The sequence below is a fragment of the Hakea prostrata genome, chromosome 7 (assembly GCF_041222555.1).
Source record: "Hakea prostrata isolate BN-2017 chromosome 7, UWA_Hpros_2, whole genome shotgun sequence".
Classification (NCBI taxonomy): Eukaryota; Viridiplantae; Streptophyta; class Magnoliopsida; order Proteales; family Proteaceae; genus Hakea; species Hakea prostrata.
This window is the reverse complement of record NC_142606.1, coordinates 40,553,688-40,567,360: the sequence shown is the minus strand read 5'-3', so window position 1 is coordinate 40,567,360 and position 13,673 is coordinate 40,553,688. Positions and strand designations below refer to the sequence as shown.

Sequence of the window (13,673 nt, the reverse complement as noted above, 5' to 3'; positions counted from 1 at the left end):
AGTTCAAAGATGCTTAAGTATATCAACTGTAATGAAGCATCTCCTTGCTAGAGTGATCTTGGTATTTTTTGTGTCCCGAGTCCTATATCTTTTTGTTCCCGAGTTATGTAGCCAAGTGTTGGAGTTTAACTAACATGTGATGTGTAGTTCTTTGTTCCCAAGTCATGTAACTTCTCTTGTCTAAGATCTTATCTTGAATGAAATTTGACTAAGTGTTTTTCAACTATCGTCTTTTCGGCTTGTCCCGGATAAATGAAGCATGAATCCTGGAGATGCAAAGTTGACCGGGGATGACCCGAATCGTTTAGCTTAAAAAAAATGCAAGTCCTTAACAAAGGTGCAAAGTTGACCGGGGAGGTCCCGAATCAGTTTAGTCTTAAAAAAGTGCAAGTCCTTAATAAAGGTGCAAAGTTGACCGGGGAGGTCTCAAATTAGTTTAGTCTTAAAAAAGTAAAAGTCCTTAATAAAGGTGCAAAGTTGACCGAGGAGGTCCCGAATCAGTTTAGTCTTAAAAAAGTGCAAGTCCTTATACTAAGGCGCAAAGATGACCGGGAAGGACCCGAATCAATTCAGTCTTAAAAAAGCGCAAGTCCTTATACTAAGGCGCAAAGATGACCGGGAAGGACCTGAATCAATTTATTTTTTTGAAAAAGATACAAAACTACTGATAGAACTTTCTCAAATTAGTGGAGTTCCATGACCGATCAATCGGTTTTCCAGTTTCTGAGTCTTTCAGTCGATATGCTCCCGATTTTGTTTCTTTGTCAACGATGTAAGGCCCCTCCCATGTTGGAGTTAGCTTTCCTTGGTTCTTTGGGTCGGAAGCCCCAGTTCTTCTCAGCACCAAATCTCCTGATTTGTATCTTCGGCTTTTAACTCGAGAGTTGTAATGTTGAGCCATTCTTTTTTGATACAACTGATTTTTTTGCTGAGCTTTCCCTTGGGTTTCCTGTAGGAGATCCAAGTTTTCCCTTAGGCCTTGATCGTTTTGCTTCTCATCGAAGATGTTGTATCGTAATGACCCGGCCAATACTTCCATGGGAGCCAGGGCTTCAGTTCCGTATGCAAGGCAGAATGGTGTTTCTCCAGTCGGGGTTCGGGTAGTTGTCCTGTATGACCATAGGACACTCGAGAGTTCCTCGACCCACAGCGCCTGACTATTCTCCAATCTTTTTTTTTATCCCGTCCAGTAGTGTCCTATTGGTGACTTCAACCTGTCCGTTGCTTTGGGGGTAAGCCACTGAGGCGAATCAATGCTCAATGTGATATCTTTTACAAAAAGCTTTGAATCCTGCTCCTTCAAACTGTTTTCCATTATCTGTCACGAGGATTCGGGGTATCCCAAACCTGTAGATAACTTTTTCCTCAAAAAACTTCTCCATTTGCTTCTCTGTAATGGAAGCTAACGGTTCCGCCTCGACCCATTTTGTAAAGTAATCTATGGTGACCACAAGATACTCCCAGTTTCTTGAAGCCTTCGGTAATTTTCCAATCAGATCCATATCCCACATTGCAAAAGGGGTCGGGCTTAAGACGGGCATCATGGGCACTACAGGTACTTTCGGAACATTTGCATGCTTTTGACATTGTTCACATTTGCGAACATATTCAATAGCGTCTTTTTGTACGGTTGGCCAGTATATACCCCAACGTAATACTTTTTGGGCCAAAGCTTTTCCACCCATGTGCACACCGCAAATTCCTTCATGAATTTCTGCTAGAGCATAGGTAGCTCGGGAAGGTCCGACGCATCTCAAGAGAGGCACAGTAAAGGATCTCCTGTACAGCTGTCCGTTGATGATGGTGAATCGGGCAGCTTGATTTTTAATCTTCTTGGCCTCCTTTGAGTCGATCGGGAGGCTATTTTCCTTTAGGTAAGATACTAAAGGTGTGGTCCAGTCGGGATCACCTGTGATTTCAAAAGTTTCTAACTCTTGTGTACTCGGGAAATCTAATTCTTCAATATAGACTGCCGAGTCCAGGTTCTTGTAGTTGGCTAAAGATAGCCAAGATAACTCATCTGCCCGCTCATTCTCTTTTTTGGGTATTTGATGGAATGATACCCGGTCAAAGAGTGTTTGAAGTTGCTCCACTTTAGCCAAATACTTGGCCAGTCTTTCATCTTTCGCATTATACTCCCCCCTTATTTGATTCACAATAAGTTGGGAGTCACTTCGAACTTCTAGCTCTCGTACCCTAAGTGCTCGGGCAACTCTCAAGCCTACAATAACTGCCTCATACTTGGCTTTGTTATTTGAAGCCAAGAAATTGAATCTTAATGCGTAGTTGACTGTGAAGTTCTCGGGACTTTTGAGTGTTAGCCTTGCTCCCGAGCCAGACACGTTACTCGAGCCATCAACATGTAGAATCCATAAGTCTAATGTCTCGGCAGTTGCTCCTTGATTTTCATTTTGTGGTAAGCTACTTTCCACAATAAAATCAGCTAAAACTTGAGCTTTTATAGCTGTTCTTGGTTTGAACTCAATTTGGTACTCGCTCAGCTCCACTGCCCACCCGACCATCCTTCCGGCTACATCAGGTCTTTGGAGTATTTTTTTGAGTGGGAAGTTGGTCGGGACTATTTGTAAAATCCGGCTTTATCCTAACCTTGACCCGGCCCGGATTTTATACTGTTGCAGGTCCGAAGACCCGAAGTGGAGGTAGAGGAGACTTGTGGGCCCTCTTAGTTGAAGATTCGATGCTTGATCCAGAACCTATGGACATTGACAATGCTGCCCCTTACTCGAGCACATTGTCAGTGTTGAGTGAAAATCTGCGCATCGATGAAGATTGAATTAGTTGAAGCACTTATTGGACCCCTGTGATCAATCCGAATGTATTTCTTGAAACTAGACTTGTTGATTGACTTGTAGGAGAAAACTCAACTCAATTCGGATCTGTCTAGCCTTCCAAATCCACGCCTGAAGTTGTTGTCATGCCTTGGTCAACTACTTGGTCGACTGACAGTCGACCAGCCAGTCGACCAGCAGTAATGGAATTCGAATTTTCACAAAATCACTTCCCATTTTGCCCCTTCCTTTTTGGAACTCGTGAATGAGGACCTAGGCTAATCATTTGCACTCCAGAGCACGAAGTTGGACATTCTCTTGGGCTTTTCTTGGTGTTTGGGAAGATCTTTGACTCCAATCATTTGTATTGCACATCAATCATCAACTCAAGGTATGATTCCTTCTATTCTTCTTCTAATCTATTCATTTTCTACCAAATTATGATCTTTAGACCATGGTTGAAGTGCTGCAACCTTGCAAACACTTAACCATGAGTCTTCTCCAATCAATCCCATGATTATCACCCCATTCTTGCTATGCTATGATTCAATTAGGATTGCTTACATTGCATTACCTTGATTTCTTCCATTTCAACCTTGTCTTGATTCAAAACTGATATGTAAATGCATGTTAGGTCTAGATTACTATGAATTCTTGATTCCAATTTGATTCTTACCATTCACTTAATTGATCCCCATCATTCTTCACAATTTCAATCAATTCCAATTCGATTCTTGATATTTATCATATAGAACATAATGCTTCGATTTGGGTATTTTTAATTGGACCGTTGGATCGTCATGAAATTTAGTGTGTAGTATCCTCATACTGTTGTAAACATGCCCTCCAAATTTCGTGTCGATCGGAGCACCGGAAAGTCAGTTTCTGAGCAAGTTTTCAATTCTGCCCAGTGGTTAAAGAGTCTTGGTCGACTGCTTGGTCGACTGACAGTCGACCAAGCCAGTCAACCAAGATATGAGAACACCCCTGTACTTGGGCAATTGATTCGTTTGACCTCCAATTCGACTGTTTTCTTCTCTGATGTTACTTGTATGTTGTCTAGGGTACCAGCACTGATTTCTAGGACTATTCTTGGTGATCATTGATTTATTTATGACTCGATTAAGGTAAGGAAGGTCGTCAACTCAAGTATGTTAATTATGTAAACATGCTTATGCTTTGAGAACTCAATGGTTATATTTCTATGTGTATTTCTTTATCATACATGACTACTCTATACATTCTTGTCAGTAGTAGAATGTCACATGTCATTTGGAATATCATGTTTAATTATACTTTATGATTTTATATATGATTAATCATGCTATGATATGCCTTTGTTTATATGACGAATCATTGATTAAGTATGATATGATGAGATTGAATTTGTGATTGATTACGTATGACTTAGGATGGGGAAGTGTCCTTCCGACACTTCTGTCCTTGGACATCGGAGGGAGTAGTATGGGATATTCTCCGAAGGTGTCCATCGATGCTTTCCCGGGTTATTGGATGACATACATAGGAGTGTCTAGGTGTATGGTTAGGATATTTCCTTGTCTTATCAAACCCGAATCGGAAGGGTATTGAGACCGAACAACCTGTGGTAGAGTATGGTTGATGGGCGCTCAAGATCGGTATCCACTCCGTGAGAGGACTTGAACCATACTGCGGATACCCGAAAGGGGCCATTTATTGGTAGGGTTGCAAATGGATAGACCTGGGCTCACGGGCTCTTAAGACCGGTAACCAACCCGTGAGAGGACATGAGAGCTTCCCGTTTACCATTTGTGGATGACCAATAGGGTTGATGAGTCCGTAGTCCGAGTTGGTCGGTGTCATAGGGAAAGTATCCGGATCTGACATGATACAATTGAGTAGATGACTTGCATTGGGCTAGGCTTCGCCGTGACATGCGCCAATACTTATACCAATGGTGATGTGAGAGAGTGGTGATTGAATCCCCAACCATGGTTTGATGAGGACCTTACCCAATTACCACGGCAGTCCCAAGATATCTATATGATTGAGGGGGAGTGGCAGACAACCCAAAGAAGTATGGTGCTATGGCTTAAAGCATGTCTACCTTAGAGACTAGCATACTTAGGATTAGAATCATATATCATCATTGTCTCATATCATATTGCATCATACTATGATTTGTATCGGATGAACTGTGTATTATGAAACGACTTGCCTTGCTGAGTTCTTTTGAACTCATTCCTTTCGTGCAATTTGTTAGATTATCCTGCAGGTACAGAAGATCTTGATGGTGCACACTACGACCCGAGCTATGATCCCGCATACTACCCTTCGGGTGATGGCTACAATGAGAGTCAGGATTATTGTGCCGAGGAGGATTATGGTTCGTACTAGGGTTAGCCCCACCTTAGTGAGGGAGCGGCCGTGCTTGGTTCACTTCATCAATACTTATGAAGAAACAATCATTAGAATTGAAGAAACCTTTGTGTAGTGCCCCATTTCCTTGGATGACTGTAAACTCATGAGTATATTGTCTTTATGGATTTACTCTTAATATGGATTTGTAATTCAGTATAATTAATCACCTTCCACTATTTTGAAGGGTGACTTCGGATCACTCCTTCCATGTGAGACCATTTCAATTGAGAGGTTGATACTTGATATTTCCGCACTCTGGTTGATTATCTTTTCTTATTCATTTGATCTGTTTATTGCTTACTTTGAACATTGATTATATTGTTCATGATTATGTTATCGTGTATGTGGGAGGAATGGTCGCTCAATCTAGATCATCGGGCTGTGGATCATATCCCGGGTATGCCAGATAGGATACCGGCTGGGTGGATGTGACACTATTATTGGATGCGCCTGGAAATAAGGCCTTAGCTTCCGTGAGGCTACCAAAAGTGCTAGAGCTTGCTTATCAACGTCCGGGTATCTTGTCTCCGCATCAATGAGTACATGACACACATAGTTGACCGGGTTCTGGATTACATCTCCTTTTACCAATACAGCACTTTACTGCAATTGGTGAAATGGCAAGATAAACGGTTAGAGGCTCCCCCCCGATTCCTGGCCAGGCCAAGACAAGTGTTGTCCCGAGTGATACTTTCAATTGCTCAAATGCATGTTGGCATTCTTCTGTCCACATGATTCCTCTCGAGCTTGGTGTAGCCTTCAACGCTTTGAAAAAAGAGTTACATTTCTCCCCTGCTCGGGATATGAACTGATTTAACGCCGCTACCCTTCCTGTCAAACATTGGATTTCTTTTACAGTAACGGGCGGTTGCATTTCGACCAATGCTTGGATCTTCTCCTGGTTAGCCTTGATTTCTCTTTGAGAAACCATGAAACCGAGGAACTTCCCGGAGGAAACTCCAAAAGCACACTTCTCTGGATTTAGATGCATTTGATAAGTTCTCAAAATGTCAAAAGTTTCTTCAAGGTCGGCCAAGTGCTTGGTCCAAACAAGACTCTTCGTAAGCATGTCATCAACATATACCTCCATATTTCTCCCGATTTGGTGTTGGAAAATCTTGTTGACATCCCTTTGATAACTAGCACCTGCGTTCTTCAACCCGAATGGCATTACTCGGTAATAGTAACATTCCCGATCGGTCATGAAGGATGTATGCTTTTCATCCTCCCGACTCATCAAGATTTGATTATACCCTGAGTAGGCATCCAGCGGTTGCGTCAATTAAAAAATCAATCTTCGGGAGAGGATAACAGTCCTTCGGGCAAGCTTTGTTCAGATCCGTGTAATCAATACACATTCTCCACTTCCCGTTTGCATTTTTGACCATTACCACATTGGCTAGCCAAGTCGGGCATTTGATTGGTTCAATGAAGCCTGATTTTTCAAGTTTTTTAACTTCTATTCTGATGGCCTCATGTTTCTCTATTGCAAAATTTATCCTTCTTTGAATGACCGGGGTAGCATTTTTCTGGATCCAGAGCTTGTGTTCTGCTACTCATTTGTCTATCCCGGGCATGTCACTCGCGGACCACGCAAAGATATCAGCATTGTCACATAAGAACTTGGTCAGTTCCTTCTTGAATTCATCAGGTTGCTCTGATCCAATGAATGTTCCCCAATCGGATAGAGACTGGTTGAGTTGAATTCTCTCCAGTTTCTCTACCGACTCCGCTCTTTGCATATTCTCTTCATCCCGATTGTCACGAACTTCAATGGTCAATGCGCTTCCTGAACTTTCTAACCTCCGTTTTTCCTTCAAGTAATTAACATAGCATTGGCGGGAGGTAGATTGATCGGAACTGCATTCACCAACCCTTGCATCAGTCGGGAACTTAAGTTTCATATGTCTGGGAGACACAACTGCTTCAAGTGCATTAAGCATTGGTCATCCCAGGATCACGTTGTATGCTGACAAATCTTTGACGACCATAAAGTTGACCCAAATCAGTGTATCTCGGGGTGACTTCCTGATCTTTAGATCCAAATGGATCGTTCCTTCCGCTATCACCGAAGATCCTGCAAAACCATAAAGAGGAGTTGATGAAGGAGTCATTAGATTGTCAGCTATCTTGAGTCTTTTAAAAGCCTCATAAGACATCAGATCAACTGATGATCCTGTATCAATCAAGACCCGGTGAACCTCCTGATTGGCAATTTTGACTTTGATGATAATTGCATCATCATGCGGCGCTATGACTCTGCTAAAGTTCTCATCTGTGAAAGTTATTGGTTTTGGGCACGCTGGATTTGGCCTCTTTTTTGGTAGATGCGTAGCTCCCATGAACCGCGCTTTTTGCTTTGCCTTCCTAATTGATTCCATAGTCGGGCCACCCATGATTACATAGACTGACGTCTCCTCCCAAAAAACCTTCTCTTTTCCTTTGTCATCTCTTTTAACGGCCTCCTTTGGGTTGGGCGATCGGGCTTTCTTTTTTTGTTCGGGTGAACTGTCACGAGGCTTCCCCGATCTCCGTACGTACTGACCAAGTTTGCCTTCTTGGATCAATTTCTCAATCTCCGACTTCAGGATGCGACAACCATCCGTGTGGTGTCCATAATCTTTGTGAAAGCGACAGTATTTTGTCATATCCCTATCCTCGGGAAGAGAGTTCAGCTTCTCGGGCCACTTTAGAGATTTCTTGTCCCGAATGTTCATCAAAATTTCTGATGGCTTTGCATTGAGGGGAGTGTAACCTTCCCGTCTTTGATCATGCTTCCATCTACCCTTTGGTCCTTTATTTTTGTCATTCGGGGAAATCTTCTTTGTGTCCCGATCGTGTGTTCTATCTCGATCAGCTTTCACCCGGGCATTGATCACTTCATACATGTTAGCTTGCTTTTGGCATTTACGTAATAACGTCCCGTATGTCTTGGGTTTGTCCGTCAAGAAAACTTCCAAAAGTCTTTGGTGTGTGATGCCGCTCCAAAGTGCGTTGTAGGCCACATGGTCGTCTAGATCCTCAATCTCGATGGCCACCTCATCGTAGCGCTTCAAAATATCCTGAATGGATTCATTTCTTCCTTGCCTTATGGCAAATAAACCGTCAGATGTCTTCTTGCTCCTGATCGCACTTCTGAATCGGGCTATGAACTTTCGGGCAAGCTCTTTAAAATTATTGATGGATCCCGGTTGCAAGCTACTGAACCACTTGATGGCTGGTCCTTTAAGTGAAGCCGGGAATGTTCTACAAAGCAATTTGTCCTCTCGCTCGAGGATAGTCATCACTGATTTGAAGTAGCTTATGTGCTCCTTCGGATTGGTATTTCCTTCGAAAGGTGTAAAAGTTGGCATGATGAAATTCTGAGGAAGTGGCATGTTCATAATTTCATCCGAGAAGGGCTCCTGAACAACCACGTCTAGATCCTCATCATGATCTCAACCTCCGCCATCCTCTTTCGAAGACGATTTTGCCTCACTCCATTTCCGTCAAATTCAGCTGTATCCTCCCTCTGGGAGTGCATTCGTGCAACTGACATCCTTGATCAGATTGGTTGCGGATGACTCTCTCCCTGATGCTCATAATCCTCCCGATGACTCCTTTGAGGCAAGGATCCGGTTTTGGAAGGTATCGAAATACGATCCAAGGCATTGATCCTGGTTCCATTTGGGGTTTTCTAGCGATGATCAGGACCACTATGAGTGGATCTCTGAATCTCAGCTTGTTTTTGTCAAACCCCACCTACCGGTCTCGGTTATCCGCCCGACAACCCGTGGGAGTGATCAGTTACAAGATCCACGGTTTTAATCTATCAACAGTAATAAATACAAATAAAGACAATCAAGAGCAATAATAGTTCAATTAATGAATTAAAGGATTACAGGAGTCCAACTACTCCAATAAAATAATCAATGAAAGAATAATAAATCAAAAGAATACGAGTTCAGCGGAAGCAATCAAAAAGAGTTAAATTATTTTCTTTCCAGTTTCCTTCTCTAAGGCTAAGTAATGCTTTTCATGAATCTCTAGAAAGGGGGTCCTCCAGTTCTTCTCCATTCGTTGAGCGAACTGCCTGGAAACTTGTCTCCTCTGCCCATCAATGGGTGCGATAAGCGCATTCCATGCACTCGCAGGAGCTCCCGCACAGGCTATCTCCATTTCCCATTGTCGATGCCACATCTTCTTCATACGGGAAGGTTCCTTCATAGGAAACCAATCCATCTTCTAACACATTTCCTCCATCTGCGCAGACTAATAAAACATATACAAATAAAGGAGTGAGTTCTGGAGAACTCAATAAGAACAATTACAATAGCCATCCATATGTCCAACAAATCAGAAATGCAAATATGATATGTATGAGTGCAAAGTATGAATGCTACTAGATCTAATTATGCAAGTCTCTAACAGTTGACATGCTTTAAGATATACACCAGCCCTCCTCTGGGTAGGTCTAGTCACTCTGATCCGGCAAGGACTGGTTACCTCTGTAGGGATCCTGGGTAAAATGGAAAGTCCACACCTAGCTCTCAAACCATGGCTGGGTTAAGTCAACACTCTCTCACCACGACCATTGGCAATGACTACTGGCGCATGTCAGGGTTTCTAATCCAATGTAGGGTCATACAGGTAACGCACTACATGAAGTTCAGATACATCCCCTATGGCACCAACCAACTCGGTTAAGTATCCTTCGCAACCTAGGAATGGGAATCGTCACGGACTGGCTACCGCTATTGGAGTTCATTCCATAACCCTATGGTCATCCACATATTGTTGGGGCGGAATGCTCTCATGACTCCTCACGACACCAGGTCCGTTCCTTGGACGTCCATGAGCCTAACCCTAACATATGCAACCCTACCATTTATATGACCAACAATGGACCAACGTCACATCACGGGTCATCCGGTTTCAATTCCCCTACCGAAAGGGTAGTAGCATGTGGGGTACCTAGCCATGCAACTCTAGACTCTACCTAAGTATGTCATCTAGTAGTTATGACAGTGCTAGAGACATCAGCAAGCATGTGTCCCATACCACAGCCTTCTGATATCCCAAGCTAAGATATCCCAATGGAATACCTCATCCATCAGAACTACATACTAGCCATCATCAGTATATCACATTCACAACCATCATAGTACATCACATTCATAACCATCATAGTATAAGTAAAGATAGTGTAAACAATAGTCATATAACAAGATCAACATATGAAACATGATTACAATAGTATATAAAACAAAAGAACAGTGAAAGAAGACACTGGACTAGCATGTTCAAGCCAATTTATAAAGATAGGATTGTATGTCCTTACCTGCATATAAGTAATTCGTCTATAAAAAGAAATCTGTAAACAATTATAAAACTTTCTCTTCAAACAGAGAACGCCTATACACAGGGTTACAATAAGGTATAAGTCAAATGAATCAAATCGGATCAAAACCAAAAGCCATTTGGTCACTGTGCACTAGCCGGTCGCTTAGGTTGAGCGACCGCCACTAGTGACCGCCCCAAAAACAGTAAGTTTCAGATCTGAAACTCAGGCTTTTGATCATCCATTTTCAATCCGGATTTCAAGTGATAATAGTCTGAATCTCGAATCTAACACTCCTATAGCCAATGGGTGATAAGAAACCTAACAATCATCATAAATAGATTACCCAGAAACCTTCCCTTGATCAGATCAACCCTTTTCACGAAAGCAGGGTTTCGTTTTCGGATCTGATCTAACCAAGATCATCAAAAGGATAGACAATGCAATGGAAGGATCAAGAACAACCAAAGATGAACACTGAACTACCTTAATCATAGCAAGTGGTGAAACATAAATGAACAGGGAACCACTTACCTCAACTGGATTGACTATGAATAACAGTAGAACCTTCTGGGACTCTAACAGCACTTCAGATCTGCTTTCAGCACTTCTCTGCAGCTGTCTAACCTCCAAAAACAGTAACCACGAATAAAATATTGGTAAATTAGGCGAGGGTTACTATTTATAGAAGTCAGGGGGCAAAATAGGGCAAAACCCCGCAGCTAGAACCAGGCGGTCGCTTGGTTCAATTGACCACCATTACTAACCGCCCCCATGTATTTTGCTATACAAGGGTGCTTTTGTCAGGGGGTTGATGTCCAAGTACAACCTAGCCCTAAAGAAGACATGGGGGAGATCTTACCTTCATTCAGGACATCTCCAGACATCACTTGCCTTCCAGAAGTCCAACTATCAAGCAAGGCAGGCTCTTCATCCAGAGAATCCAGATCCATGGGTTCAGGGTATGGATCATGGACTTCTATCCGGATACTCTACAAATTTACCGGACTAGACCTTCGAGTTCTCGAACCTGCAATACGGATCCCGGGTTAGAAATACGGGGGTTGTTACATCCCTCCCTCCTTAAGAGAAATTTCGTCCCCGAAATTACAACGTACCTGAAGGTCCAAAAAGGTGAGGATACTTGGACCGCATCTCATCTTCTTTTTCCCAAGATGCTTCCTCAAAAGAATGATTCCTCCATCTGATCTTCACCAAAGGTATAGTCCGGTTTCTCAACCGCTTATCCTTCCGATCCAAAATCTCAGTCGGTTCTTCATCATACGTCAAATCCGCACTCAAGCCTTCTAGGTAATGCTGAAGCAACTATTCTGCACTTGCCAAGCATTGCCTTAGTATAGACACATGGAAAACATCATGCACATCAGCAAGAGACGGAGGTAGAGCCAACCGATAAGCTACTGGTCCAACTTTCTCAATAATGTCAAAGGGACCAATACACCTAGGGCTGAGATTTCCTTTGATATTAAAACGCATGACTCCTTTCATCGGCGAAACTTTCAAAAACGCACGCTCACCAACTTGAAACTCAAGACCTGATCTTCTTTTATCCGCATAAGACTTCTGTCGAGACTGGGCAGTTTTGATCCTTTATCTAATCATATCCACCATGGTGTTTTGGTTTTTAATAATTATTTTAATTGAGGATAATTTAATAGTTTAACTGCTAGAGTGATTACAGTAATTTAGGGTTTAAAATAAAAAAAAAAATATTTTTAACCAAGGGTAGTTTGGGGTTTTAGAAAAATATTTAACGATAAAAGTTAGATATAATTGAGAAAGTTAACAGAGGGGAGGTGTTTAATATATTTGCTAGGTAAGAGGGGAGGTAAGTGATATTATCAAACTAAGAGGGGGTGTAAGTGCTATTTGTCCATCTAAGTGGGGACGTAAGTGATATTTATCCAAAAAATAATAATAATACGGACTGGATATCAATCCTATGGAGTAGGTATAAGACCAAAACTGTCATTTTTTTTCTTGTGCAAATTACACATAGATTCTCTATGTTTGCAATCAATTACATCAACTATTTTTGGAAAAAAAATCAATTACAAAATACCCTATACTATTAAGAATTGAAAGCTAAAAGTGGACAGTTCTGCTGAAATAGTAAGGGGCATCTGTAATTGATTTTTTTTTTTCTTTTCAGAAATAATAGATGTAATTGATTGTAAATACGAGGGGGTTTATTGTTGCTTGTGTACCAAGATGTTACGCAAGTGCACGTGTCGCAATCAAGTAATAAATGATAAGTAAAGTATCGATCCCACGGAGAATTCTATCCTTAACTTTCAATGTAAAAGTAAAATTGATTTAAACGAGATTAACAAGATTGATTTGTGATTGACTAACTAAATAACCAAATGACAGGTAATAAAACTAAGGAACTAAAATGGAGATTAAGCAATAGAGGGAACTTAGTGAGTGAAAAGAGTGTTGGGAATCAAGTTTCCCCTCCCCTGAATTGTATAATGCAAATACTAAAGTAATACTACAACCCCAGAATATATCAAGAACCTGGAATGAATGGCAATGTGGTATTTTCCAATACACATAAGCTAGCATCTTAAATCAACATCTGCATATTCCTATGAAGAATTGAAATATGAATGCAGTTTAAACCCAATCCCAATCATGGCCATGTGAGGTAATTGAGTATTCCTACCCAACCTACTAATTAACACAAACTAATTAAAGATTATACTAACTCACACAATTCAACAAGCATCTAGGCTGCATTAACTTTCCAGTTAACTCAACCGAAATTAATCAATATAAATCATGCTGAATTCATTGACAAAAGGTTGTGTTGCAGTAAAACTAAAGAACACATTATAATTACATCTCAAAATTCAGGTTAGGTACTACTATCATCCCAACACAACACAAGTTTAGCCCATAACAATCATTAAAAACACAGCAGTAGTTGTAGTTAACATTAAGCTAGAAGATGAGAAGATAAGTTTATAAAAATGAAAAGAAATTAAAGCTTCAATGCTTCCACAAGAGCTCTAGCCTTCTTCTCCAACAGCTTTCCTTGCTTCCGCAATGATTCCAGCTCTGGTTCTTCTTCTCCTTGCTTCAATCGTGTCCTCTATTCCCCTTAGCCGTGTGTTGCTATGTTCTTTCTCTCCTTTGCC

General features: G+C 41.5%; 2 protein-coding genes across 2 annotated transcripts; both read right to left on the bottom strand.

Annotated features, from left to right (window-relative positions):
• Window positions 1–1,250: 1,250 nt before the first annotated feature.
• On the bottom strand, window positions 1,251–2,522 carry LOC149011157 (uncharacterized). The gene has a single exon (XM_089162572.1). It carries the CDS (start codon window positions 2,520–2,522, stop codon window positions 1,251–1,253), a length of 1,272 nt encoding a protein of 423 aa, XP_089018698.1.
• A 4,613-nt stretch (window positions 2,523–7,135) lies between these two features.
• On the bottom strand, window positions 7,136–8,566 carry LOC149011156 (uncharacterized). Its single transcript, XM_089162571.1, has one exon. It carries the CDS (start codon window positions 8,564–8,566, stop codon window positions 7,136–7,138), a length of 1,431 nt encoding a protein of 476 aa, XP_089018697.1.
• Between the last annotated feature and the right edge of the window lie 5,107 nt (window positions 8,567–13,673).

What these genes read in the sequence shown, in the direction of transcription:
- LOC149011156 (XM_089162571.1), bottom strand. Translation starts at nt 8,566, where the DNA reads ATGCCACTTCCTCAGAATTTCATCATGCCAACTTTTACACCTTTCGAA.
- LOC149011157 (XM_089162572.1), bottom strand. Translation starts at nt 2,522, where the DNA reads ATGGTCGGGTGGGCAGTGGAGCTGAGCGAGTACCAAATTGAGTTCAAA.